Source organism: Fukomys damarensis, unplaced genomic scaffold, assembly GCF_012274545.1.
Source record: "Fukomys damarensis isolate Sample0158 unplaced genomic scaffold, DMR_v1.0_HiC HiC_scaffold_37, whole genome shotgun sequence".
NCBI lineage: Eukaryota > Metazoa > Chordata > Mammalia > Rodentia > Bathyergidae > Fukomys > Fukomys damarensis.
The window spans coordinates 51,557,525-51,585,284 of NW_022900949.1; the positions used below are offsets into that span (position 1 = coordinate 51,557,525).

General features: G+C 48.9%; 1 protein-coding gene across 4 annotated transcripts in view; it reads left to right on the forward strand.

Annotated features, from left to right (window-relative positions):
• The window catches only part of Esyt3 (extended synaptotagmin 3), a 45,184-nt gene that overhangs the window by 9,074 nt on the left and 8,350 nt on the right, over positions 1-27,760 (forward strand). For 2 of the 4 annotated variants that reach the window (XM_033759584.1, XM_033759586.1), the window contains exons 2-17: positions 8,096-8,137; positions 10,497-10,631; positions 15,793-15,869; positions 17,380-17,446; positions 18,001-18,090; positions 18,555-18,610; positions 19,316-19,436; positions 21,394-21,564; positions 22,352-22,434; positions 23,739-23,787; positions 24,257-24,346; positions 24,756-24,851; positions 24,950-25,012; positions 25,753-25,821; positions 26,326-26,412; positions 27,087-27,236. In XM_033759584.1, coding sequence (XP_033615475.1) covers positions 8,096-8,137; positions 10,497-10,631; positions 15,793-15,869; positions 17,380-17,446; positions 18,001-18,090; positions 18,555-18,610; positions 19,316-19,436; positions 21,394-21,564; positions 22,352-22,434; positions 23,739-23,787; positions 24,257-24,346; positions 24,756-24,851; positions 24,950-25,012; positions 25,753-25,821; positions 26,326-26,412; positions 27,087-27,236 — 1,446 coding nt within the window. The remainder of the gene's footprint in view (positions 1-8,095; positions 8,138-10,496; positions 10,632-15,792; positions 15,870-17,379; positions 17,447-18,000; positions 18,091-18,554; positions 18,611-19,315; positions 19,437-21,393; positions 21,565-22,351; positions 22,435-23,738; positions 23,788-24,256; positions 24,347-24,755; positions 24,852-24,949; positions 25,013-25,752; positions 25,822-26,325; positions 26,413-27,086; positions 27,237-27,760) is intronic. The other 2 variants (XM_010625569.2, XM_033759585.1) reach the window with 2 other exon arrangements.

Below are 27,760 nucleotides of genomic sequence, written 5' to 3' on the forward strand. Positions count from 1 at the left end.
GCGGGGTGGGTGTGTTGGGCGGTGTGTGTGTGTGTGTGTGAGAGAGAGAGAGAGAGAGAGAGAGAGAGAGAGAGACCGAGACAGTCCATGGATGCGTCTGTAGGTCTCTCTGTAGCTGTATGTGTGTGAACACATGCAATGTGTGCACTTCTATCTCTCCATGTCTGTGTGAGTCTCTCATATTCCTGTGTCTGAGGGTCTGTACTATTTCATGCGGGGAGGAGCTACCGTCCCTGTGGGAAGGAGCAGAATCTGCCTAGTGACAGGGAGGCCTCAGCTAGGCGTGGTGGTGCTGTAATCCCAGCACTTGGGAGGCTGAGACAAGACGATTCCTGTGAGTTCTAAGCCAACCGGGGCTGCAGAGTGAATCCAAGGCCAGTTTGAACTACATAGCAAGAGCCTGTCTCAAAACAAACAAAGCAGACAGCCTCCTAAGCAGTTCTGTTGGCACAAAGCTCCTATGAAGATTTCCTCCCCACCCTGGAGCCTTCTGTATGGGCTCTCATGGCCTTGGCTCGATGGGATGCAGCCTTCACTCTGGCTCCTTATTTTTCCTAAAGGCTTTAGGAAATGAAGCAAAGAGGGAGTATTGATTTAACCTCTTTAGTGGACTCTGCTTGCCAGGAATTCTGTCTTGGACTTGAACTTGCTTTACACTCTTATCTGTTAAGTTCTCTTTACCACCAATCTCTTGCCAGTGTTTCAAATTGCCCTCATTAAAGTATCAGCACACTTTGCCTGGAAGGCTTTGGCCCAAATACTGGAACAGGAGTGTTAGTTTAGTGAGACCTGCATGGAACTGTGGAGTATTTAAACTTTCCTGTAGGCCCTCCTAAGGAGTGGCAGGGTTCTCAGGTTCTGGTGGCTGGACTATGTGGTCATCTTTGGGATTTTCCAAGCCTGCTTTGGCTAAACATTCTCATTTGTGCTGTCAGTCCAAATAGTATAGTATCTGCTTTTTGTGGGGAATGAAACTTGCTAGAGTACTGAATTTGTCTCCAGCCCTAAACCATTTAGAGGTAGATTCAGGTCTATTACCTTGTGGGATTGTGGATTCAGGCAGAGTGGGATCAACAGCCTCATCCCTGTGAGAAAACTGAGGCTGCAGGAAATTAGGACTGGAACTCATCTAACCCCTTGTCTGCCCTTCCCAGTGCTCCTGCAATCTGGCTGTAGAAAGCAGATAGGGGACATGAGTGGCTCACCTCTCAGAGGGAAAGACAGTCCCAGAGCCAGGCAAAAGCATGATGCTGGGTTTTATTTCCTTCTACCTCTTGCTTCCCCTTGTTCTTGAGGGAAGAGGTCCCTTTGTTGACATTGTTTTTCTGGTGGTGGGACTCGAACTCAGGACCTTCCACATACTAGACAAATACTCTATGACTAAGCTAACTCCCCAGCCCACAAGAAGGCCTTTTGTAAAATAACTGAGATTCATAGAGTGATGGTGAGAATTTGATGACAGAGCAGTGCCATCCAGGAGTGACAGCTGGAGCCCCACACTGATTTTGCAGACCTAGCCAGGAGCCTGGGGAAGAGGGGGTAGAAATCCACCTTTTTCCAGGGCCCGAGAAGGGCCTCTAACCTGGGGACAGTGTCCATTTATTCTTGCATGTCCTCCACCAAGATCAGAACCACCAATAGAGCTTGGCAAAGATGTAGATCCTGCCTCAGTGCTCCTGAATCAGAATCTCTGAGGGCCCAGACCAAGACTCTCCATTTTAACGATCTCTTCTGGAGGTGATTTTTGTACACAACTACTTGAGAACCACTGCCTGTCTAGCTCTTTGCCTGGGTAAATGATGTGAGGCTGATCTCAGAGACTCCCAGCCTCATGGAGAATTGGAACAAACCTCAGTGCTTTAGGACTTAGTTTGAGGATGAACCACCCACCTTATTTTCCACCTTCTCTTTGTTCTCTGAGTAAGGAAAGACTCAAGACAGAGGCTTTCCTTGGGTCCCTTTTTCAGGCCTTACTATGGTTTACCCCATTGGGCAGAGTTTCTCATGAGCATTTTGTAGGCTTTGAGCCCAGCCTATAAGTGAAGTAGGTATCTGGGGGCACAGACCCCTCAGCCAATCAGCAGAGGTCAAGAAAATAACCAGTCACATTCCTTTTCCTTCCACCTTAACCACTTGGCTGTGTTCTGTCTTCACTCTCTATTCTCCTGTCAGTGGTATTTCTCAAAGTGCAGAGTCAGAGGCACCGGGAGATTCAGCAGAAAATTTACAAGGCTTTGGGTCAGGCAGAACTGGACACACAACCCAGGTGACTTTTTTCTGCATATACCTTTGGTCAAACGTGTCAGGATGTCTGCACAACACTCCTGAGCTGGGAAGAGCACTGGGCACCATGCATGCATTGTCCCCTCCCATCTCAGAACTGTGAAATCGTACCCCTCTTACAGTGGAGGAAACTGAGGCTGAGAGAAGCAGAATTTCAAATGTACAAGGCTTAGGTTGGAAAACACTGAAGAATGGACTTCAGAGGCTTACCTTCAGGGGAAAGATGGAAGGGGAGAAATGGATGAGAAAAAGATTTGAGGGCTGGGCTCAGGTCACATGGCGTTGGGGACTCTATTCTGAGCACCTGGGAAATCTTGACAAGTACAGTAGAAACTAGCCTGCGAGGCTCTCATGTGTAAAGTAGGGGTAATTATATCTTTACTGTCCACCTTGTACAGTCTTAAGAGTATAAAAAGAAAGTGTTTATGGAACGCCCTGAGTGTGTGTGACTGCCTTGTAAAGCATGACTTCCCAGGGAGGCCTAGGCCCCAGGAGGGCAAGCCGCCGCTAAACCAGACCCTGTACAGAAGGAAGCTTGGTCAAGTGTGTGGTTTAGTGAGCAGGGCAGAGTAAGAAGTGCAGAGTGGGTCTGTCCCTCAGCCAGCATGCCATAGCTAGTGATTCCAGGTCACATAACTTCTCTGAGCCTCAGTTTCCTTATCTGTAAAATGGGGCTGATAAGGGGTTAGGCAAATATTAAACAACATAAGCCAATATGAACTCAGGAGGTTTGAAAATAGCATGGAAAAAGAACTGGGAAATTTTGAAACAAGGTTTAAATAGCAATTTTTATATTAGACAAAATAGAATATATCAAATATAAGGGCAAGGAAGGATGTTATATGCTTGTGAATATATAATCATGGCCGCATATCTACTATATTATACAATATAAACTTGAAATCTAAGTCAACAGCTAACATGAGGAAGTAGGTTAGCCAGTCAGTACTTGAGCTTGGAAATGTTAATATATACCTCTCTGAAAATGATAAGCAACGGATAAGGAAGGATAAAGCAAGGACACTACAGCTTGATCACATCTGGGACAGTCACAGAAATTAATCATGTACCAGGCCACAAAGAAGCTATCAGTATATTCCATCTTTGTTCAAACCACAAAGAAATGAAATTAGGAAACAGTAATTCTAAATAGAAAGCTATAGAAACCTCACATGTCTGGGTATTTTTAAACATCACTATTTAAAAACTCATGAAGAGGAAGTCATAATGGAAATTAGAAAAAAAACAACAGCAGCATAACAAACATATTAAGACTGAAAGGGGAATTTATCATAAAACAAGAAAAACTAGAAATGAATGGTTAGGGCTTGGGATTTAGCTCAGTGGTGTTGTGCCCGCCATGCAAATGCAAAGTCCTGAGTTCTATCGTTGGTACCCTGGGGCCGGCGGTGTGTGTGTGTGTGTGTGATTACACTCTGAGACTCATGAAGGTCAACTCTAAAATCATAAAAATGCAACAGATTAGGTTAAATAAGGAAGGAAATCATAAATATTAAGATGAAAATAGTTTATCTTTTATTAGTATATGTTTGTGATCTATAATAGTTACATTTGTTTTGTAAAGTTGATCTACTAAAACCTGGTATGAATTTTACAAGAACAGAAATTTTAGGCATCACTTTGAGTCACAGTTCTATGAAACCTAAGTGAATATCAGGCTAAATTTATTACCTTAAAGTGGGGTTTATACCAGTAATGGGAGACGACTCTGCTTTAGGAGGGAAAGGGGAAAAAAGCTTGTCATCGTCACTGCTGCTTGGCGCAACACCAGAGGTTAGTGCAAGAAAATGAACCAGATAAAGATAGGGAGCAAAAAATATACAAATTATTATTTGGAGATGATAAATTCATATAAATAGAATTAGAACAATTAGAACTATCAACAAATTTTACCAAAGCTGCTCAGAAATAAAAATATTTAAATAACTTCAAAAATGGCAATGTAATAAAAGGTTTATTACCCTAAACATATTAAATAACCATAAAAAGTGAATAAATAAAAGGAAATATTCTGCTCCTGAGTGTAAAAGTTCATGTTATAGAGGTGTCAGTATTCATAGGGAAACTAAATATCAACTGCACACTTAGGATCTGAAATGGCTGTCAAAGCCCTGGTCCCCAACCCTGTGGTGCTGTTGTTAGGGGTGGAACCTGTAGGAGGTGGGGCTTAGTGGAAGGCCGGTAGGTCATCGGGAGCACGCCCTGGACCCTAGCCCCTTTCTGTTTTTCTCTTTGCTGCCCATCCATCATGAGGTAAAAACGTTTCTCCCCCTTGAACCCCTGGCACAATATTCTGCCTTGCCACAGACCTTAAAACAATAGGCCTAAGCAACCATGAACCTCTGAAACAAAGAGCCAAAATACACCTTTTCTCCTCATAAATTGACTTTATCAGATATTTTTGTCACAGTAATCTAACACATCTGCTATCCAAATGAATTTGAAAATGAAAAGCAAAGAAGAGGATCACCCTACCCCAGATCATTTTGCAAAAACACAGTGATTAAAACAGTATGATACTGGCAGAGGATAGCAGACTGACAGAGTGAAGCACAGAGCACACGCAAGAAGCTGGTTTTTGAGTGAAATATCTTCACAAGTCAGGAAAAGATGGACTTTTGTTGTCATTGTTGTATGATGGCAGAAAATTGCCTTAGTAGAAGTATGGAGGGAAAGAAAATCATCTCCCTATCTCACCATGTTAAGAAAAACTCCAGAAAGAATAAATATTTAAATGGGAAACTCCGTAGATAAAAACGTAGGATAACTGAGAATCTGGAGTGGGGATGATTTCTTTAGCAAGATTAAAAAAAAAACAAACAAGTTTTGATGGAAAATCACCCTGGTCTGTCTACATCAAAGTAGGAAGACACTAATGATGAGTAGCTGCTTTTAAGTTTCAGTCTCTATGAAGTCCTTCTTGCTCCACGCTTTCTGGTACGGTCACAAGAATGTGGTCAGGTCTCACGTGTCACCTCACTGGGGGTGAAGGCTGGTGCTGAGATTCGGGCAGAGGGAGGCGTGCAGGTGCCTGCAGCAGAACAGGGAGCCCCGAAAGTTTCTTATTTTCTTAGACTGAATTGCTTCTGTTTTCAGGGGTTCCAACTTGTCTGTGGAAGAGCCTCGGTGAGGAGTCTTGGATGCAGGGATAGGGAGCCAAGAGAGACCATGAAAACTTAAGCAGTCAGGCTTGATTGTTCTGTTGCTGCCCACACTTTTAGGGCAACCACGGGCTACCCTAATGCAAGGGGTTGCTGGTTGTTAGTTCCTCACAACCAGTCCTGACTGAGCTCCAGAATCCTGCCAGGAGCTCATTAAAAATAAGTCACAGGGCTCCACCCTGATATGCTCTGATTCAGGAGGCATGAGGCAGGCAGCTCAGGAATCTTCATCTGACCAGCTCCCAGAGCTGCCCAGGGCTGGACCTGCCAAGCTGGATCACCTTTCCAGGGACTAGAGTCAGAACCACTCAGCTCCTAAAGATGTAGAACTGCCTGGGCTGGGATGTGGATGGGTTTGCAGCTGAGATGTGGCCAGGCAGGATGGGAAGTACAGTGACTTGGGAAGGCAGCCCAGCCGGCAGCTCAGGCAGAAGGAGCTGTACCCTGAGGTGACTGCTGGAATCTAACTCTCTCTCTCTCTGTTTTGTTTTTGTTTTTTGTTTTTTGGGGGTTTTTTTGGTACCAGGGGATCGAATTTAATCCCCGGCCCTAAAACTCTCTTCTTGATGTTCGCTTCCCCACCTTGGACCTGATCCCTCACACAGGTCTGTCCTCCACCTGCCTCCTTTACCAGCCTGGGAGCTGCTTGAGGGCAAAAATCTGGCATTCATTCACTCATGCGTTCATTTATTACACAAGTATGTATGCAGACATTCATGTGCTAGGAGCAGGCTGTGACTCGGAACAAGGACCAGTCGTCTCTCCGAGCACTCCCAGCCTAGAAGGGAGGGAAGCAGCGGCACCGAGGCTCTGATGAGGTGTGCATAGCACTGTGACTGGCAAACACCAGGCGCCTAAGAGGGATACCTGCCCTCTCCATGGGACACCTGGAAAGGCTTCTTGGAAGAAGTGAGGTCTGAGATGGCAATGAATGAAGCAGTCAGATGGGAGGAAGGAAGAGGTTTCAGTCAGAGGGAATGGCCCGGGCAAGCCCTCAGTGGCAATGGGAGTGGTCTAGGTGGCTGGGCTGTGAGGTGACACGAAGCCCCCCCTCCAGGCCTGTGTCAGAAGTCTGTTGCAGTGAGGGAGCAATGAAATGGTGTCGCTTCCCACTTTCCTGGCTTCTACCTTGGGACCTGGCCCCAGGCACTGCAGAGAATGTAAGGTGATTGGTGTCTTCTCCTACCTGGAAAGCCTGGCTGACCTGGACTCATGCCCAGTCCATTATTCCTTCCCCCTTCGCTTCCCTTGCTTCCTGTGGGCTGGGTCGGCTCCCATCTCGGGGAACCTGGCAGGATTTTCCCTCAGCACCTGGAGTATTAACTTCTCTGCATTAATATGGGCCACTGTGCCAAGCTGGGGAAACTGAGGCTGGGAGAATGGCAGGGTGTCTTGGAAGTCTCCTCTTGACTTTCAAGGCAGTCAAAAGCTGTGCTTCAAAGAGAATTTGGTTGCTGTATTCCCCCACTTTGAGAATGGCTCTCCTCCTGGGCCAGCTTGGGGTCAAGTGTGAGTTGTAGCCTTCAGGGGAAGCCCAGCGCCAGCCTGCCACCCAGCACCTGGTGGGTACACGGGAGATGTGTGACCCACTTGGATACATGTCTCCAGCCCCCGGTGGGGGGCAGGTTCTATCCAGGCCCATGGTCAATATGATCTCAAGCTGGCCCCATGTTCAGGGGACTGCCACGAGCATGGCCATTGCCACCATTTAGTTTACTGACCTTGTTTTGTGCCAGGCACCCTGCGTGCCCACTCCTATGTTACTTGGCCTCTCCATAAAAACTTCAGGGGAGAGAAGTGTACACTGATGTGGAGACTAAGGCTCTTGCAAGGGGTGAGGACTCAGAGACTTGTAAGGCAGAAGATTGTCACGCACACCACCCCACTCACCCAGCTGCAGGGGCTGAAGGCTGTGACCCAGAGGAAGTTACCTGAGGAGGACCCTCCAGAAGGGGTTAGACCCTAGGAGCCAAGGTGGTGGGAGGAGGGGAGGCCCCAAAGGTACCCCTTCCACAGTTGCTACTGACGACATGAGCTCCTTAAAGATCATCACAGTACGTGGTGACATGTCCTCATTTTTTTCTTTCTGCTTAGCTAATTTTTGCACTTACCTAGTTTTCTACAGAAACTATTACTTTTATCATTAAAATGGAATTTACAAGGAGGAAACGCAGGTGTCACAGGTTGGCAGGATGAGGGGTGCAGTGCTTTGGCAAGGAAGATGGGGCTTGTGCATTTGCAAACAAGCAGTTGGGAGCCTTCTCCCTCTCCCCTCCTCACCCCCCACAGCTGGGCTGGGGGCCTAGAGGAGGGCAACTCTGCAGGGAGTCTCACACACCACCCCCTTCAAGTCACGGCAGCCCCAGAACCGCGCACCTGTGCGTGTGCCTCTACTGTGCGATCCTTGCCCGAGGTGGTGCTGCTTATTTCCTGCCTGCCCCCCTGGAAGGGGGACAGGGATGGCTGAGTCTCCAGGCCGCACCCTTGTGACCTTTGTGGGGACAGGAGAGGAGGTACCCGTGGTGGAGAGGGGATATGCCAGGCTACCCGACCAGACTTGCCAGGCCGCTTGCTTGGCTCCCAGGGGCCTGTGGCTGTGTCTAAATCCCTCTTGGGGCCTCTGTTTTCAGATCCACTTTCCGGATGTCGAGCGGGTCGAGTGGGCCAACAAGGTAAGGCCTCAGGTGGCATCGGGAGGGTGCAGACCTCCACCTCGCTGAGCCTTGGCACACAGGCCAAGGCCCTCGGTCCCTGTGGTGCCCATGCTGGAGTGGCAGCATGCACCTTGCCTTTGTTCACTAGGTGGCTTCCTTCCCTGAACAAACAAACGAAAATATGTATATATGTATGTATCCCCACAGAGGAAAGGCTAGAAAACAGAAGTACTTTCTAGAGAAAAGAGCAACCCTCCACTGGCTCTCCAGCTAAAACCAGCTCCTTCATAGGGAGAGGAAGACGCTTAATTAGACAACAGCTCTGGCTTCCGCCTGGTTCCCAGCCCAGACGTACCACCACTGGCTGTGCAACATCTGGCAGCTTGCTTAACATCTCTGAGCTGGTTTCCTTATTCATAAGTTGGGAATAATTATGGTTCCTGCCTTGGCACACGATGAGTACAGGGGTTATTAATAGTCATTATTATGAGTGCTGTCACGTCATCCAGGGGAACTCCTCTTGAGCTCTGCCACCAGATGCCTGGAAGGCATCGCCTTTGGCCCTCCCCCAGCAGGAACCCCCACTTCACAGATGAGAAACCTGGGTCCTGGCCTGCCCACTCCTGTGAAGGCTCTCCTGTACCCCCCACCAACCGTCTCCTGACTCAGGACGTCAGTGCCGTCCTTATCCCTGGTTAGCCCATAGCGGAAGGACTTAGATTAGGTAGAAGAAAGGACTTCCTGACAGTTGTCGATCTCAGGTTGGTATCTTGCATTCCCAGAAATATCATTGCCAAGTGCATCAAAGCCATCCCTGGCCTCTAAGTAAAATGTGGAGGAAAGAGGTTGCTGCTTTAGGACCTGTACCCCTTCTGTGGATCAATGCAGAGTCCAGAGCCCCTGTGGCAAACCCGGTAGAGTTCCTCCTGCATGGTGCTGGGCAGTGCAGGTTTACTGCATATGTTCTGTCCTTCCCAAGTGACACAGAAATGCATGGAGGCACTGAGGGAGGGATCTGTTGGGATGAGCCCACCCTCACCTTGGACAGAGACGTTGAGGGGGTGAACCACACATGTAGGTGCACTCCAGAGGCCCTGGACAGTGACATTGGTGAGGCAGGAAGGTGGGACCGCCTCCAGAAATTTAGAATCTGGGGTTTGAAGAGGCCTCAGAGGTGGGGAAGACAGTAAACCCTGAAGTCTCTACCTTTAGGCTCCTCCAGTTTTGGGTTTGGGAAAGAGGCAAGTTGGAGGGAGGTGCATCTTAAAACTGAGGCCCAGGCCCATGGGAAAAATGAGGAGCAGCCCTGCAGCCAGCTCTGTACACCCCTCTCCTTCCCATTACCCATGGCGTCCGCCTTTTCCTGCTAGAATAGAAAAAGGATGTGATAATGTGAAATAGGAAGAAAAGGGCTAAAGGTGTAGCGAAAGTGGGAAGGGTAGGGGAAAGGAAATAAAGGACAAGAAAAAATATGAGAAAAGGAAAAAATGGAAACAAAGTCTTTGTAAATAGGGGAGGGTGGCGGGGGTGAAGGGAGGTCAGGGGTATGGGGGAAAACAAGAATCAAAATCTGTCACATAAAGGCACCAGATCCCAATGATGAATGTAACTGTACTGTATACTTAAAAAGTACCAATAAACTCAATAAAAAAGAAAAAAAAAAAAACAAAAAAGGACGTGAGTAGTTAGAATGAAACCAAAATAGTCTATAGATCAGTTTAAAATGTAACAATGTTATTTTTTTAGTTTTGATCATTGTATACTCATGCATTGCTTACTTTCTGCCAACAGACCACAGACACAACGGTGATCCCTTAAGATTATAATGGAGCTGAGAAATTCTAGTAGCCCATTATTTGTGCAGTGCCTTCTCAGTTTAGGTACACGGATACCACTGTGTCACAGTTGCCCACAGTGTTCAGCACAGGGACGAGGTGCCCCGGTGTGTACCCTAGCAGTGGCAGGCCATGCCGTCAAGGCGTGTGTAAGTACACTTGATGATGTGTACCCAGACCAGCATCGTGACTCATTCTGCTACAGAAGTTGGCCAAAGGTTGCCTTGTCTGACTACTGGAAAATTTAACATATCTGTAACTTTTTCTTAAACTTTTGGCATCTGCTACTTTTTTATGAGATTATATACCATAGAGCTTCCTACTGTTAAATTTAAAGAATGAGTACTTCCATGGTGCTCTGCACAATAGCACCAAGCCTTGAGGTCCTAGATATTTGAGAGACAAACCATAGGTGGGTAGAAGGGGGCAGACAGGGAACTGGATGGTGCAGCACAGGGACGATGAGACTCGGACCCTGAGGCCAGGCCGCAGAGACTCAAGACTGTGTCCTGGGCAGCTGAGCTTCTCCCTATTCCTTTCAGATTATTGCCCAGATTTGGCCCTACCTGACCATGATCATGGAAAACAAGGTTCGGGAGAAACTGGAGCCAAAGATCCGGGAGAAGAGCACCTACCTAAGGACCTTCACCTTCACCAAGCTCTACTTTGGACAGAAGGTCAGTGCTACCTTGGAAAGGAGAGCCTGGGCTTACTGTGCAGCCTCTTCTCCTGCCTCCCCACTCGCAAGTCACCTAACTGCAGGGATCCCACTGGACCTCAGAGGGGCATGACCCACTCCCCTGAACTCCCCAGCACACAGCCCTCACCCCTTGACCCCACAGCACCATCTCTCCAGGTTGCCAGGAGCCTGAGTCAGGGACTCGAAAGGAAAGGTGGCAACCAGTTCCTTTCTTCTTAAGCAAAATTTTGAAAACAGGCCACGTTGGTAGCCAGGCAGATACAGGATATATCTGTACAGTTGTTAATTCGGGCGTCAGCTGGACAAGTCCCCCTTCATGATTTGAGATACTACCATAAAGCAGTGTGGAATTCTCTGGAGGATTCTGGCAGTCAGTAAAGCCAACACTAGTTCTGTGAAAACCAATGGTTGTCAGAGGATAAAATGGCCCATGCCCAAAGAAACGTGTCAAGCATACTTAATATCACAGTCTCTCTTCTAGACTGAGCTTGATAATTTGTCCTCTATGTCCTGCTCCTTTGGCCTTGATGTTTTCATTGATCTGAGCCTTATTTTAATCATCCAAAACACATCCCCAGACATATGATGACATCCACTACCCAGTATGCCAGAAGTATTGGCATGCAGTGTGCCCCCGGAACAAGCAGGAGTCAGAGTGCATGCCAGCCAGCTGAGAGCTGCTGCCAGCCCTGCCCAGCCAGCCCCACAGGTGGGGTGGATTAGGTATGCCTCAGCCCTGGAGAGTCTGGTTTGTGCCACTCAGGTTCTGCCAGGACTGGCTAGGCCCAACATCTGCCAGCCTGCATATTACCTCCTTGTGTCGATCACCTTTGACTTAGTACATGCTGTGTATTAGGCACCATAGACCCAGTCAAGTGTGGCTATGCCCCTGCCTTCAGGAAGCACACACACAAACTAGGTGGGGAAATATGGTGGCATATATATGCATGATGAGGGAGGAATGTGTGAGCTCAGGAGTGGAGAGGTGTAGGGGCTGTGTTAGTCAGGAAGACTTCCTGGAGGAAGTGATGTTTCGAGTTGGCTTTTGAAGAATTCAGTAGGCAGAGCCAGGAAGCCTGCAGACTGCTGTGTTTAGAGCAGAGCCAGCTCAGCCAGCCACTCCTCTGCTGGTAGTGTCTAGGGGATGTGATGTCACTGGCAAGTGATCATCAGGAATGGTTTTTACCATGTCAAGAGAGTCTGCAGGCTGTAGGCTGACCCAGTGTTCTAGCCCTGCAGGAGAAAAACCTGTCCCTGTCGGGCCTTGCAAGTCCCTCTTGTCCTCCCCTGCCTGCCTCCTGTCCACCCTCTTATCTTCACATCTCTCCTCTCTGTTGTGGGCTCACAGAGAACTCTTAGAACCCTTGCAGGCCCAGCCAGCACCCAGTGCACTGGCAGCACCCAGGAGTGTCCCACCTCCCTCTGCAATGGTGACCTGGGCCAGTGACTTAACCTTGCTGAGCTTCAACTTCCTCATGTGTAAAAAAGATCTACTTTTGACAAATATTTTTACTAGTACCTATTAGTTACACAATATACTGGATTTCAATTGATATTTTTATTCATGCATGTAACATACTGTATACAATGTATTTTGATAATATCCATAACCCTGTTACCCTCTCTTAAGCTCTCCTCCCCCTAAGGGGAGGAGATAGAGTTCTATTCAGGAAGTCTTTTCATGTGCCCATTGCGAGGAACAAAACCTCCTTACCTTTGATTGTGCTCGGCAGACAGATCAGACTGAGAACTGGGAGCTGCAAAAGCGAGACATTTTAATTGTCTTGATCTTGCAAGAATGGGGTGCTGGCCTAACAAAACAGGCTGACAGCCCCACACCCTAACTCCTAACTCCTAGCACACACTCCTCCCTACCTCCTAGCCCTAAGTATCCTCCTTCCTCCTTTTCTCACTGACTTGAGTACTAGGGTGGGAGGAAATAATCTCCCGCTGGTGCCTATCCCCTTATCCCACTCCCTCTGTAAACTTGTGGGGTTTAAAAGCAAATGATTAAACTACAGGGGGTAGCTTCTTGGCTGCTAGTGCTTTTCCTGTCAGAGTTAGCATAGTAGATTCCATACTTAATTGATTATTTACCTTTCCCCGCTTTGTTTAGAGACCCTCTCAGATGCATGACCTCAGTCACATCCTCAGGCTAGAAGACCATATCCTGAAAATAGACCACTTTATGAATTTGTTTCTTACGTCTATTATTTCAAGTGTTTCCGCTTGTTTGATGTTTTCATCAAACATATGTAGCAGTTTCAACGATTCAGGCCATATAGCAGGGTCTTTGATCCATTTTGAGTTGATTTTTATACAGGGTGAGAGATAGGAATCTAGTTTCAAACTTCCACATGTGGATATCTAGTTTCCCAGCACCATATGTTTAAGAGACTGTCTTTTCTCCAACATAATGTTTTTGGTTCTTTGCTCCAGAATCAGATGGCTGCAGTTGCAAGGGCTGGTCTCTGGGTCCTCTATTCTGTTCCCTTGGTCCACACGTGACTGATGACTAATGTAGTATAATTTGAAGCCAGGTATTGTGATGCCTCCCTCCAGCCTTACTCTTTTTGCTCAGGATCGCTTTGACTATTTTGGGTCTCTTGTGTTTCCATATAAATTTTAGTACGTGTTTTTTTCTCATTCTGTGAAGAAAGTCATTGAAATTTTGACAGGAATTGCATTGAAGCTGTAGATGGCTTTCAGTGACACGGCCATTCTGGCAATGTTAGTTCTTGGGATTTGTGAACATGGGGATCTTTCCATCTTCATTTCTTTCTCCAGTGCTCTTTTTTTATTGTAGAGGTCTTTTTCACTTCCCGGGCTACACTGATTCCTAGGTGTTTTTTGTTTGTTTTAATTATTGTGAATGGAATTTTTTTTCTGATTTTTTTCTCAGTTCACTCTTCGTGTATAGAAAAGCTTTTGATTTTTTTGATGTTGATTTTTGTATCCTGCTACTTTGCTAAGTTTATCAGCTCTAAAACTCTTTCAGTGTAGTCTTTTAGGATCTTCAAATATAGCATCATATCATGTATGATTAAGGATGATTTGACTTCTCCACTTCTGAAGGTTGTTTTGAGGCATAATCAGGCTTGGCCTCTGGGTGGCCTGTGTGGGCACTGCCCTGCATTGTGGAGGGCAGATTCTAGCCTGTGCCGCTTGCCCTGCTGTGAGCCTGAGCCTGGGCCAGGATGAGCCTACTGGGCATAGAGTGGATGCTTAAAGGTGGCTGTCCCTCCTCCTCGCTGTGCTAGGGGCTTCCAGGAAGGGGGCTATTCCTAGAATCTGTCCTGCCAATGAGGGTCTCGGGGCTGGCTGAGCTTTTACGGTGGCTGAGCACCCCCATACACCCACAGGTTACTCAAGTGTCTTCCAGGGAGAGCCTTCTGAAGCTCACATAATCTGAGGACTCTCTTAAAAAAAAAGAATATAAAATTAGGTGGGCATGGATATACAAGGTAATCCATGGGATTACACTCTGGGAGGCTGAGGCGGGAGAGTTGCCCCAGTCAATTTATCGAGATCGCCTTTCAAAGGAAACAAAAGGTCTGGGGATATAGCTGAATATGAAGGGTCTGGGTTCAGTCATCAGTACCAATAGGTAAATAGTAAAAATGTAAAATTAGGACAAAAATAAATATTAAATATAAAAAACCCTGTGTGGTGGCACATCTGGGAGGTGTCAGTAAGAGGCTCAGCAATTCCAGCACTCTGGGAGACAGGCTGGGAGGATCACAAATTTAAACCCAGCCCAGGCATCTTAGCATCTTGGTGAAATTCTGCCTCAAAATAAAAAATAAAAACAGGGCTGGGGATGTAGCTTAGTGGGTTTAAGTCCCAGTATCACACACACATTAAAAAAAACCAAATAATGAGAAAATAAAGTTACACATTTATAAAAGTTAGCATACCATGTATATTACAGACTGCACGCAACTACATGATATAAATTAACTGTTTAACATACCCTTGTAATGCATTTTGGCTCCATACTTGAGAACCTTTTCATGGGACAATGCATTTGTAAATACCAGTTTCTACGGAGTGAACAGAAAGTTAATGGAATCTTCCCTTTAGCAGGACTGATTAAATTTTTCTCCAAAATTTTATTATAGAAAATTTCATACATACAAAAAAGTTGAATTATTCATCCAAAGTCTTATACCTATTGTCTGAATTGTGTGATAACTTATTGATATATTTACTATATATTCATGCTTCTATCCTTTTTAAAAAATGCATTTCAAACTATATAGCAGACATCAGTGAACTTCACCCCTGCTTCCCTTTTCAGTGTGCATATCATTAGCCCAGATTGAAATAATATTATTGTGACACTGATGATTAAATGCAGGGCCTCTGCACTGAGCTATATCCCCAGCCCTTTTAAAATATTTTTATCTTCAGGCAGGGTCCTGCCAAACTGTTAAATTGCCCAGGATGGGCTGAAACTTTTGAGCCTCCTACTGCCACCTCCCAGAGTGCTAGGAATGCAGGGATGTGACACCATACCTGGCTTAAAATTTGGTTTTTATTTTTGATAAATGATAACCAGACCACTTGATGGGAAAAGAAGAGTCTGGGCAGAGCAGGATGGTTACCGCGGAAAATAACCTAGGGACTAAGGCTCCAGCCATGGGACACTTGAGTCCTGAGGGTCAGATCCTTCAGCTGGGGACCCTGCCCTCTTCCCTTGGCCTTATGGGGCCAAGTCCTATTCATCTGCCAGACTTACTATAATTGCTTCCTGTTCCAGGAGCCTTCAGTAAATCTATCCTGACGAGGTTGGGAAATGTCCCGGAAGTCCTCAGATCCCCTGGGATAACATGGTCTGCTCCTTCTTGTACCCCCACCCTATTTTTCTCTGGATGGTCCCCCTCTCTCCTTGCCTTCCCCTCAGTCCAGGCTGCACAATAAGGTGCCCCATAGATGACTGTGGTGGGAAGGGAAAGAAAGGAGGAGTAATATTCAAGGAAGGGACGGCTCGGGGCAGAGGATAAGTTTCCGTGTGTGCCTGAGCCTGGAGGGTATCGGTCATGTTTATTGTTGGTGACAAGCCCAGTGCTGGCTGAGGGCTGGGGCCCTCCCTTCATGAGAACCTGCTAACCTGGCCCTCCCCTCATCTCTTCCAGTGTCCCAGGGTGACTGGAGTCAAGGCACACACTAACAAAAGCAACCCACGACAGGTGACCCTGGACCTACAGATATGGTGAGCCTCTGTCCCCTGGGTCAGGTGGGGCCAGCCAGGTGTGCACCTCAGAGGAATGGCAGCTCTGGAAGAGCTGGTATGAAGACAGAGTCGTTTAGAGTGTGAATTTCCTCCCTGGACCACAACTTCCTACAGACTGGGGCACCAGATCCTGGCTGGCGCTGGGAGAGGAGTGTCAGGATGCATGGAGGAGTGATGGTCCCAGAGAAGCCACCACTGTCTGACCACTCAGCCCAGCCTTGCTTCTCTTACCCCATGGCAGCTGTGGGTTCCAAGGCTCCAGCAGCAGAGCTTTCTTGGAAGCCAAGGCTGGGTCACCTGGAGTGTCTGATTAGCTGCTGCAGAGAGGATGTGGCTAGAGGGAGAAGTGCAACAAGAGGAGGAGGGGACTCGGTGAGGTTCAGGGCTCTGTGGCACCTCAAGAAAACGATAGGAAGCCAGATACATGCATGGTTAATTCAGTGTGTTTGAGGACCTCTTTCAAGTGAGCTTCATAAGGGCTTGAGTCAGGAAGAAGATTCCATCCAGAAGTTCTCCTGGAGGTGTGATTGGAATTGTGCCTGAAAAGACAGGAGCTACACCCAAGGTCCAGTGTTGCTGTTCCTTTCTGATGTCTCCTATTTCCTGTCTTGACCCAATGTTGTCCTTAGCTGGCATTGAGAACACACTGGAAAAGCATGAGCCACCTGTCCCACTCAGGGGCTGGCCTCTGTGTTGGGATGGCGACAGGCAGCCAGGTGCTCTTGGCTCTTGTGAGGCTGTGCCACAGATCCACGTGTGAATAGCAGGGAACATGGAGGTCACCTGACCCACTCAGACTCTCAGCAGTGCCTACGATCCCCCTCTTCCCATCCTGCCTGCCCCTACTGAAGGGGTGCTCAGGGTTTCTGTGATTCATGACATCAGGTTCCTCTGCCCATGTCCTGCGGGTGTGTGAGAGCGGCCTTCTCCCTCCCCTTAGTCTTCTCCTTCAGACCTTTGACAGTCTCCTGATCCTTACCCATCCTGACTTCCTGTGCCTAGCAAATGACAAGAGCCACCAGCTGGAGTCAGGCTTCTGTTCTTGCAGTCGGAGGCCTTGTTACTTTTGCCTCCCCTCAACACCCGCCACAACACCCTGGGGTGATGGTTGGACCTAAGCAAGGAGGGCTGCTCCTGTATCCTCAGGGTGGACACCTGGATACTCAGCAGGGATGCAGCCGTGCTAGAGATGTAGTTACTAAGAGCCCCTCCTTTTCAGCTGTCCCCAGTCACTGCCTTTCTGATCTCAGGTCAGACTGTGCCAGAGATTCCCAGGCGCAAGAGCCTGGATGGTTGCCTCATAGGTCCGAGTCTGAGCAGAGTCTAAAAAGGCTGGAATGCGTGGCCACGTGCTGACACACAGTTCAGGCTTGGTAGCCAGTAGCCAGGACTAGGGCTGTGTGTGATACTGGGCAAGCTTCCTACCCTGTCTGAGCAGGTGACCCTGCCTATCTTTCCCTCCTTACTTCTTTCTCCCTTGCCATGTCAGCTACATTGGGGACTGTGAGGTCAGTGTGGAGCTGCAGAAGATACACGCTGGTGTGAACGGCATCCAGGTGGGTAAAACCCAGCCCCTGGGGCAGGTCAGGGAAGCGGGGAAGCCGGCTTTCACTGGAGAAGGCAGCAAAGGTGGTGATGACACTGAACAGAGGCTGGTGACAGTGTAAGAAGTGTAGACCGGTGGCCAGGAGGTGGTGCTGGGCTTCATCAACCCCTTCTTTGCCTCAGGGCCCTAGTCTGTCTCTGTTCACAAAGTCCCCAAGACTGGCTGCTGGGGGAGGTAAGGCTGTTTCTAGAGTGCAGGGGAGTCTTTGTGTAGCAACTGAGGTAGATCTAAAAGTGGAAATGAGCTGTGTTGGGCTGGAAATCTCTTCAGGGTCCCTGCTGAATGGGCTTGCCAGCTCATGGCCCTTTGTGGCTGGAAGAGGGACCCCAACTGTGTGCAAACACTGTGCATTGAGTTCACTCCCTGTGGTGACAGCAGGTGGGTCGGGGTGGGTGGCCTTGACAGGGAAGGTGTGGGATACAATGAGGCAGAAATGACCTTCGCTCAGCACAGCAGACATTAAGAAAGAAGCCTGGGTTCCTCACATATTCTTGTACTGTCCAGTTGCAGGGCACCCTGCGGATCATCCTGGAGCCCTTGTTGGTGGACAAGCCCTTTGTGGGGGCTGTGACTCTGTTCTTCCTTCAAAAGCCGGTGAGTCCCAGGGCCAGGGGCAGGCCTGCTGCTCCCTGTGAGCAGGCACTGTTCACTTAGCCTCATACGTCACGAATGAACCCAGACCAGCGGCCTCTCCGCCTCATTTCATTCTCAAGCCAGCTCCAGAAGTTAGACTCAGTTCTCCCCATGAGGAAGCCAAGTTCAGAGGGATTCATGAGTGGGCTAAAGTGTTGCTGAGGAAAACTCAGAGCTAGGCCAGCCTGTGCCCTTCTGGGCTGTCCCCCTCCTGCCATGGTCCTGGCAGGAAGCAGGAGGGCCAACACCAGGTCCCATCCTGAGCTAAGGCCTGGGTGCTCCACAGCCTAGAGGTGAGAGCCAAGCCGGGAGGTATCCTCAGCTACCTGATGCTCTGTAAGGGTTCTCTGTGCAGGTGGTGGCAGGCATATCAGCCCTGGGCTCCCAGCTCTTTGCAGCCTCACAGCCTCCCTTTCCCCTGGTAGCACCTGCAGATCAACTGGACAGGCCTGACCAACCTGCTGGATGCACCTGGAATCAAGTAAGTGCTAGGACTTCTAGGAGTCAAGTGTGGGGCCCTCAGGGCCCTGCTGTCAGTGCCAAGGGCTGCTCTGAGCATGAGGAAGAGGGCAGGAGGGACAGGCACCAAGACAGTTTCCCAACAGGGATCTCCCAACGGAGAGAAAATCCTTCACGTATTTGGAATATGAGCTGGGGTGGGAGACTAATAGATTGTGCAGCCTCTTAGCCCAGTGCCTGTCCAGCTGATCTTCAGAGGGACCACAGTGGCCAACTCCTAGGGAACATTTCTGTGGATGAGGCACTGTTCTCACCTCCTCCTAGTGTAACAGTGCCAGGAGGCAGGCATTATTATCTTCACTTCAGAGACTAGGAAAGAAAAGAGGCCCAAAGAGGGGAGCGACTTGTCCAAGGCTGCACAGCTAGGAGGGGAGGAGCTGCTCTAGCATCTGTGCTTGGCCACCGTGCTCTGCTGCCTCAGAGAACAGACTGGGGCAGAGGGGTTCAGGAAGTGTAAGCAAGGGCACTGCTGCTTGGGGCCTATGTCAGGGCCTATGGATCAGTGTACCCCCTCCCACCTCCATCCAGGCTGCAAGGGGTGAGGCTTGCCTCTGGTGGGAATCCTGCCAAGCTGGGCTCTTGGTTCCAGTGCCAGGGGCGGATGGGGGCAGATAGCATGGGGGAATTAGTGTCACCCCTTCACAGCTGGTCATGCTTGGTGTCCCAGCGAGGTGTCAGATAGCCTGCTGGAGGACCTCATCGCTGCCCACCTGGTGCTGCCCAACCGCGTGACTGTGCCTGTGAAGAAGGGTCTGGATTTGACCAACCTGCGCTTCCCTCTGCCCTGCGTGAGTATTCAGTGCCTGCTGCAGAGCACCGGGCACAGTGCGGAGGGACAGCTGGGAGAGGCATCCTGAAATGCATCCCTGTGAATGCATCCCCATTTCACTGCATGGAGACAGTCTAGGAGGTTGAATGACTTGCCTGAAGCCACCATCTAGGGAGGGCCAGGCCCAGACACAATCTTTCCAGTGCCCCTGGTCCCCCCATGCTGCTTGTGTTGGAGACTGTGGGCAGCCGTGTCCAGCAAACACAAGGTGCTGCCTTCTCTCTTCAGGGCGGTCCTCTCACCTCTGTCTGTCTGGTAGCTGCAAGCACCTTGGGGTCTGCCCACAGGGACTCTTGGTACTCAGACTGGTACATTGTGCGTGCCGAGCCCCCAGGGACAGCCTGAGGGCCTGGGAGTCAGGGCCCAGGGCAGGGGAAAGTGCCCATTTTTGCCTTTTGCGTCAGGTATGAGGCATCGTCTTCTGCTCACACTCAGCCTGATTCACTCCTGCAGAGCCAGGGCCTGGGAGGCTGGCAGGGAAGGCAGCACAGATATCCTCTCTGCCTTCCCACAACGGCACATCAGCTTTAACCCTCACTATGGCACAACAGTCCCAGAATAACAATACAAGCATCATCACCCATGCCATAATTACCAAAAACATTCTGTCCTTAGGGTGGGTCCCACATGGGATGTACTTTCAAATTACTTCGATTTAAACTCACTTGGCGTAATTGCTGTGTTTGTGACAACTGGCCACAAATAATTTGTTTCATTCTATTTTTAGGGTTTAGTTTTTACCTTGATTTCCTTTTATAGTTAATGTAAAATAATTCTATTTTACATAATTACATAAATATAAAAACCGAATAATATTTTAAGGAGCTTGACTTTTACTTTGACTTTTTTTTTTTGCTACCAGAGATTGAACTCAGGACCTTGCACTTACCAGGCAGGTGCCACTGAGCTACATCCCTAGTCCCGAGCTCGTTTCTCCTACCCAATCCTCACCTTTCTCCTGGAATGGTTTATCCTTCCATTATTTTTCACTTTTTCGAATGTGTCCATAGGTACACATATGTGCTTATATGCAGTCCTATTTCTTTGATAGATGGTAGAATGTTATAACCAGCCCCACCCCTATGGAAGTGGACAGATGCCAATTCACCGGGGTCCCTGTCAATGGGCAGTTAGTTGTGTCTGGTCCTCTGCTATTACAGTGTCACTGTTAGCCTGTGAATATGTTTTTTTTAATATTTTTGCCATTTTGCCTTTAGGATATATTTTCACAAGTGGTTTTGTGGGTCAGAAGAAAAATGCATGTATATTTACTGGTATTTAAAAGAAACAACTGGTAACAGCTGTTATTGTCCGAATCCTTATAGGCTGTTCTTAACAGTTACAGTTTTTCCTTTCTTTAACAACCACCTATGTGAATGAGGGAAGGGTAGCACAGCACAGCGTGTGGTGGGGTGACACTTGGTGCCAGCCAGCAGGCAGAGCCAAGATGGTACACCAGGTATGGAGAAGAGGTCATGCTAGAACTCGTGTCTACCTGCCGGTTACTCAGTCACTTGTGTGACAGGGCTGTTGGCACAGGAGGGGCAGACAACTGTAGGTGAACACAGTGGTACTTAGGTTCATGAATAGTTTTATTTGCAAATAGTTTGGTTCACAAATAGAAGTGTTTGGCAAAATTTTATTTTCATTTGCAAACTCTGCATCCGCTGACAAACATGACTGCAGCCATCTTTCCCTCACCACCACAGACATGGCCATCTTCTTCAAAATCGTAGAACAAATTATGTTTGTGACCCAAGGTACCACTGTATGGTGTGGGACAGCAGTGTGGAGGTGGGTGGACATGCTGGGTGGCCAGGGGCTTGGCCAGAGTACTCTGATGTGGAGAGAGCCCTGGTCCCCGAGGGCTGGCCAAAGGGAGCAGGTGTGAGCCCTTGGGCTGGGGCATTTTCCAGGGAGTGATCAGAATTCACTTGTTGGAGGCTGAGAAGCTGGCCCAGAAGGACAGCTTCCTGGGACTGGGATGCAAGTCAGACCCCTACGCCAAGGTGAGCATCGGCTTGCAGCATTTCCGGAGCAGGACCATCTACAAGAATCTAAACCCCACCTGGAATGAAGTGTTTGAGGTGAGTCTCCTCAGCCTTCACCCAGGGTCTCACTGGGCAGTCGAGAGAAACACGGGTACCACAGGGAATCGCAGGCCATGGGAGGGAGCCCTGGGGACAGGAGGCAGGTCCGTGCAGTCCCTACTTCCCTATCACCCGGCTTCGGAGGTGGGCCACACAACCCCCCAGGGCAGCCCGTATGTGCAGCTTTCAGTCAGTACCTTCTTTCCCCTTGAGTCATCTCTTTTGGAAGTTTTTAGATCAAAGAAAGAGTCCCTCGGGCAGTTCTGCCTTATCCCTTTCGGCCTCAAACACCAGGACCTGCAGTTCTTCCTTACATTCAGCCATGATCCTACTTGAAGAGCAGAACCCAGAAGACCCCTCAGTTCCATGTTCAGAGCCACCTCCTAGTTGCAGACTCCCACCCTCCCCTCCCAACACACCATCCACATGCTCTGTTGTGGGGGCTGAGGCAGTGAATGGAGGGGTGATAAAGGCAGCTGTTTCCTGGTGTCCCATGCTGAGGCCCAGAAATGTGATGGGCGAGTGCACTGGAAGATTTAAGCCTGATGCAGAGCGGGCAAGAGCCACTGTGCCCTGAACACCTGCCATGGGTGTGCACTTGTTGCCTCTAATCTTCCCTGGGAGCCTGCAGGGGTGAGAAACTGCTCGTCTTACAGGTGGGGCTCCCGGGGACTGAGACAGCCAGAAACTTGCCAGGGTACCAAGCTGGCATTTGGCTCCTTCTGGGTCATGTCTGATCCATCAGCTGTGACCTGCACATCAAGACATTTGTCTTTCTTTCCAGTTCATGGTGTATGAAGTACCTGGTCAGGACTTGGAGGTGGACCTGTATGATGAGGATACTGACAGGGATGACTTCCTGGGCAGGTGAGGAGGGGTGGGGCTGGCCTGGGGTGTCTGGGCTGGAACACTGCTGATTATGTTACCACTGCTGAATGACCTGCAGTCTTTCTGGTCGCTCAGACATGCTGACTGTGGAAATGACTGTCCCACCGTTCCACAGTCCTGCCCAGATGTCTCAAGTCCCCAGCCCTGACATAGGTTCTTGGGGGTAACAGAGAGGACCCTGAAGCCTGTGCTTTGCTTTTTCCCCAGACTACTCTTGGAGCAGTGAGAGAGGTTAGTGTGGATGGCCAGGTGCCCAAGCCCAAGGAACCCTGGCCCTCAAAGATACAGAAGGATTGGAGTGGCTGGAGTGAGGCTGATAGTATAACCTCAAATTTACCTATCTAAAACAGTCCCACTTTCAGGATTCTATAAATTAAGAGTATGAGTACTTAAAATACTAATTGTAGAATCTGTGGTAGCAAAACAAACCCCCTCCTCACTGCAGAGACATGAATGGCCGGTTGCAGAGGGCCCTGGCTGAATGTTTGAATACCTTTGCCATTGCCAAAAGACAGAGAATTCTGCAGCTTTCAAAACTAGTGGAATCTATGTGTATGGCTGGGCGGCCATCTGGGATGTGTTAGTAAGTGGGGTGTAGTTGCACTCATCTTTCTAGGAGAGGCCCTAAGAGTGCATTTTCACCTGTGTCTATGAACAGAAAGAGCATGGCAGCTACAAATTGTGCTGTTAGCACCCTCCCCTCAGTGCAGGCGGTGCTAGATCTACATACCCACTACTTACGTGCTTTTACACGGAAATGACATTCTCCTGTCAGGACCTCCTGATGTGTTTTGGCTCAGGATGATCCTAGGGATGCTGTGATGTGGGAGTGACCTCCTCTCTCACGTGCATGGTATCTGTACTTAACCCTTCAAATCAGAGGGGGCATTTTAGATGCTAAAATGACTGCAGGAGGTAGTGCCACTGGCATTCAGAGGGCACAAGACTGGGACGCTAAATTCCTGCGGTACATGAGCAGTTTTGCAGCACTGCTGCTGAGAGATCCAGAGGCATGTGTATAGCAGCCTCTGCTCATCCTGTCTGGGCCTGATAGCCATCCCCTCTCCTGGTGAACACGTGCCCAGTGGAGCAGCCTTGATGGTTGTTAGCTGATTCTTCACCTCAGCTACAATTGGTCTTCCATTGGTTTCTTGGGATGTGTTAAGGTACACTGACTTAATGGCCCCACTCATACCTGAAAATAGATTCCAGGGTGGGTCTGCAGGCCCTCTGTGGATTACTGCCTTTGATTTGTGCTGAATCCCTCTCCTTGTGTCTTCCAGCCTGCAGATCTGTCTCGGGGATGTCATGACGAATAGAGTGGTGGATGAGGTAGAGCTGGTGCCCACACCCCTGTCCCCGAGGGTTCTTGGTGTAGCCCCCTTTCTGCGAGTAACTCTAGCAGGGTGCTTCAGCCCAGCTACTCCTATGAAATGGGCCCTCTTTGCTGGGCCACACACACGCCCATCCTCAGGGACAAGAGCCGAGTGAGGCACAGATGGCTCCAGGGATCCCCCCAGAGCCCAGGTTGGAAGAAGCCCACAGAATAAGGTGCCCAGCGGGGGGCAGTCACATCGCAGGGGAGGCCAGGCTGGGCCTTTGTTTTACACCCAAAGTGTAGTACTTCTGCCCTCCTACAGCCACCTCTGCCAGTCCTCCTGAGTCCAGGCTGCACCCTGTCTGGGTTGGCTCACACTTTCCTCAGAGTCCCTGTTAAGGCTCGCCAGGTCCCAGGAATGAGTGGCCCAAAAGGCTTGGTAGCATCTCCGTTTGAGCTTTTTCTCTCCTGCCTCCACCCCAGTGGTTTGTCCTGAATGACACAATCAGCGGACGGCTGCATCTGCGGCTGGAGTGGCTTTCACTGCTCACTGATCAGGAGGCGCTGACAGAGGTGAGTGTCATTGGCTCCCTAGCAGAAAAGGGGAACGTTTCAGGGTGTATACAGGTAGAAGGGAAAGAGACAAAGCTCTCCACTTCTTGCTCATCTCCCAGAGAATATGTCACTCAGCCCCCTTTCTTCACCCAGGGCAGCCCGTGAACTACCTCAGCAACAGCCTCCAAGCATCTCAGGCATCTTCAGGAAGGAAGAGGTCCTTAGAGTTCTTGTGTCCATGCATGTCATCCCAGCTCACAAGGGATGTACCCTTGTGTCTGACTTGAATCTGTCATGCTGTGGTTATTTTCTTAGCCGCAACACAAGTGTAGGTAGTAAGAGAGCTATGGCTAGTCTTGACTGTGAGGGCTGGCTTCCTTCTGCCACGAGTTGGCTTCTCTAAAACCAATCTTTCTCCTGATGCCAGGGACACTCACTAAGAGCCTGTGTCACTTTTCAGGACCATGGTGGCCTTTCTACTGCCATCCTTGTGGTCTTCCTGGAAAATGCCTGCAACCTGCCGGTGAGTGGTGACATGTTCAGAGTGTCACACACACCCTCCCTAGTACCTATCATTTCAAATTTCCAAGGTGTTTAACCCCGATCCTTCTTACGCTGCAGAGAAATCCTTTTGACTACTTGAATGGTGAATATCGAGCCAAAAAACTCTCCAGGTTTGCCAAGGTAAGCATGAATGGTCCAAAAACTCAGGGGGCAAGTCCTACCTTTCCTGGAAAGTAATATGGGATAACAGGAGGTGTTGGTGCCCTTCATTGTGTTTCCTGTGTGCCAAGCACTGGGCTTGGCGGCTCCTTCCCATTCATTATCCTGGTGGCTACAGTCAGTTTTTATTGCTAACTTTCAAACTCAGATGATTACCCAGGTCGGGGATTTAGCTCAGTGGTTCTGCCACCTGCCTTGGAAGTGCAAGGCCCCAAGTTTGATCCCCGGTACCAAAATAAAATTAAAAATAAAATAAGCTTGTCTTCTTAAAAAGGGTGGAGAGCAGGGATTTAGCTCAGTGGTTCCGCCACCTGCCTCACAAGCACAAGGACCTGAGTTCAATCCTCAGTACCAAAACAAACAAAAACCCCAAAAGATTAAGTGCCTGGGTGAAGAAACTGGGTACTTGACTCTACCCTGCTTATTTCCATAGCCTCAGGGAAAGAAAGCCTGTTCCCAGCCAAGCTCTGGCTTAGGTATCCTGTCTGTCTCTGACTCGAACCTCTCTAGGAGTCAGCCTTGTACTAGTGGCTTGCATAATTGTGGCCTAGGAGGCCTGGAGCACAGGCAGCCTCCTCAAAGGGAAGCAGCTGTCTGCTCCAAGGCCCACTGATGCTTGGGTGGGGTTTGGGGCAGAGACAGGAACTCTAGCAGATCCTGATGGCACCATCTTCAATATTGTGGGTTTTCCTGCTTCACAGAATAAGGTCAGCAGAGACCCTTCTTCCTATGTCAAGCTATCTGTAGGCAGGAAGACATATACGAGTAAGGTAAGAGCTTGGTGTGCGGGCCTGGGGAAGGAACTGGGCAAAAGGGAAGGAAATTAATTCATACTGAACACCTAGTAGGAACTTTAGACCTCCCAAGAACTTCACAAAATTTTATCATCCAAGCTCTGAGGATCAGAGATACTAATTGACTTGCCCAAGAGCAGTGCTACAGAGCAACAGATTAGGGTTCAAGCTTGGGTATGGTTTTAGAGCCCGTCTTTTCCACCACACCACGAAGCCCTCAGCCCAGTACCAGACATCCTGTTGGCCCCACTCCCTCAAATTGAGCTCTCAACACCGTACAATTTTCAGCCCTCAGTAAAACTTCTGGCAAGGCCCTCCTTGCCTTTGAGTGTGGCTGCCCTACCTTGTGTCCCCTGGCTGGAGTATTGTGGGTCTGATCCCAGGGCAGGTAAGGTTCCCATTGGTGGCCAGATAGCAAAGCATGCCAGCATCCAGCTCTGCCCAACTTGACCTTAAATGACCTCCCCCTTCTATTCCTAGACGTGTCCCCACAGCAAGGACCCTGTGTGGAGCCAGGTGTTCTCCTTTTTTGTGAACAACGTTGCAGCTGAGCAGCTCCATCTGAAGGTTTGAACCTGCGCTTTTGGGAGAAGAGATTTCTAAGCTAGGAGGGCTTCTGAGCCTTGAGCAAGTTCCAGCAGTATTTAGCCTCTGGTACATGGGAGAGGACATTGAGGCCCCATAAGGTCACTGCCATTGGTGCCCAAGGTCACTGCGTAGGAGGCTTTGGGAAGACAAACCCCTACAAGTACCTTGGCTCTCCCTGAAAAGGGTCTCTGCAGTTGTTACACAGCACTCAGAGTGGCCTACGTTGGTGTCTATGCAGGACACTAATAATGGTATACTTGTTTACATTTTTTTCATTGAATCATCTAAAAATCTGCTGGAAGAGATCAGCTCCTTTTATACATAAGCAAACAGATGGTAAATCATTTATTTGCTCACCATCTCATGACTGACAACTGGTGGAGCTGGGATCCTTTGGGATCCCGAGTCTGGCCTGGATGTCTCCTCATGAAGCAGCAGAGCTTGCTGGTTCCTAAGGCCTCAGAAGAACCATAATCACCTCTGTCCTGAGTCATTCTCTTCCTGACTGCAGGCAGAGACCAGGTCTGGCCTAGCCTCATACCAGTTTCCAGAAGCGAACCACTTGCCAAATACGTACTGAAGTAAGCCCAGAAGGCAGTGGTGGTACAGGTAGGCTTAGCCATCTTCTTGTTTGTGACTGGCCCACTGCCCAGGTGCTGGATGATGACCAGGAGTGTGCTCTGGGAGTGCTGGAGTTCCCCCTGTGCCAAATCCTCCCCTGTGCCGACCTTACCCTGGAGCAGCGCTTTCAGCTGGACCATTCAGGCCTGGACAGCCTCATTTCCATGAGGCTGGTACTGCGGGTAAATCTCTCATATCCCCTGGGTGGCAGGGCGAGTGAAGCTCGGGGTATGGAGAAGGTTAACTGTCCCAGCACTAAGCTCTAAACAGTTTTCATCAGCTTTCGTGTCCTGCCACTCATCTCTTCCAATACTGCCTTCGCCCATTTTCTAACCCCTTAGTTTGGAGCTTCTATACCGGACCGTCTCATGTCTGCCATGTCTCTTGACCTCACCTTCTGTTTCCCATTTACTTCCTCAGCACTTTTTCAGGAATCTCACTTTCATGGACCTCACTGCAAATCTCAGAATAGCTTAAATTTTAAATTTTATTTTTTCAGTTTTCTATTTTTAAAAAGAATTATGCTTGTTTTCTTATGAATATGGCTTTCTTATGAATATGTGCATTTAAAAAGATTCATTTTATTTTGGTATAAAAGCTCTTTTAGAATACTTGGATTACTATAGTTCTGTAAATGAAATTCCCTAGGAAGGGTCCTGGTGATTGACGACTGAGAAGAAAAGGGAAAGAAAAAAACACAATGGCT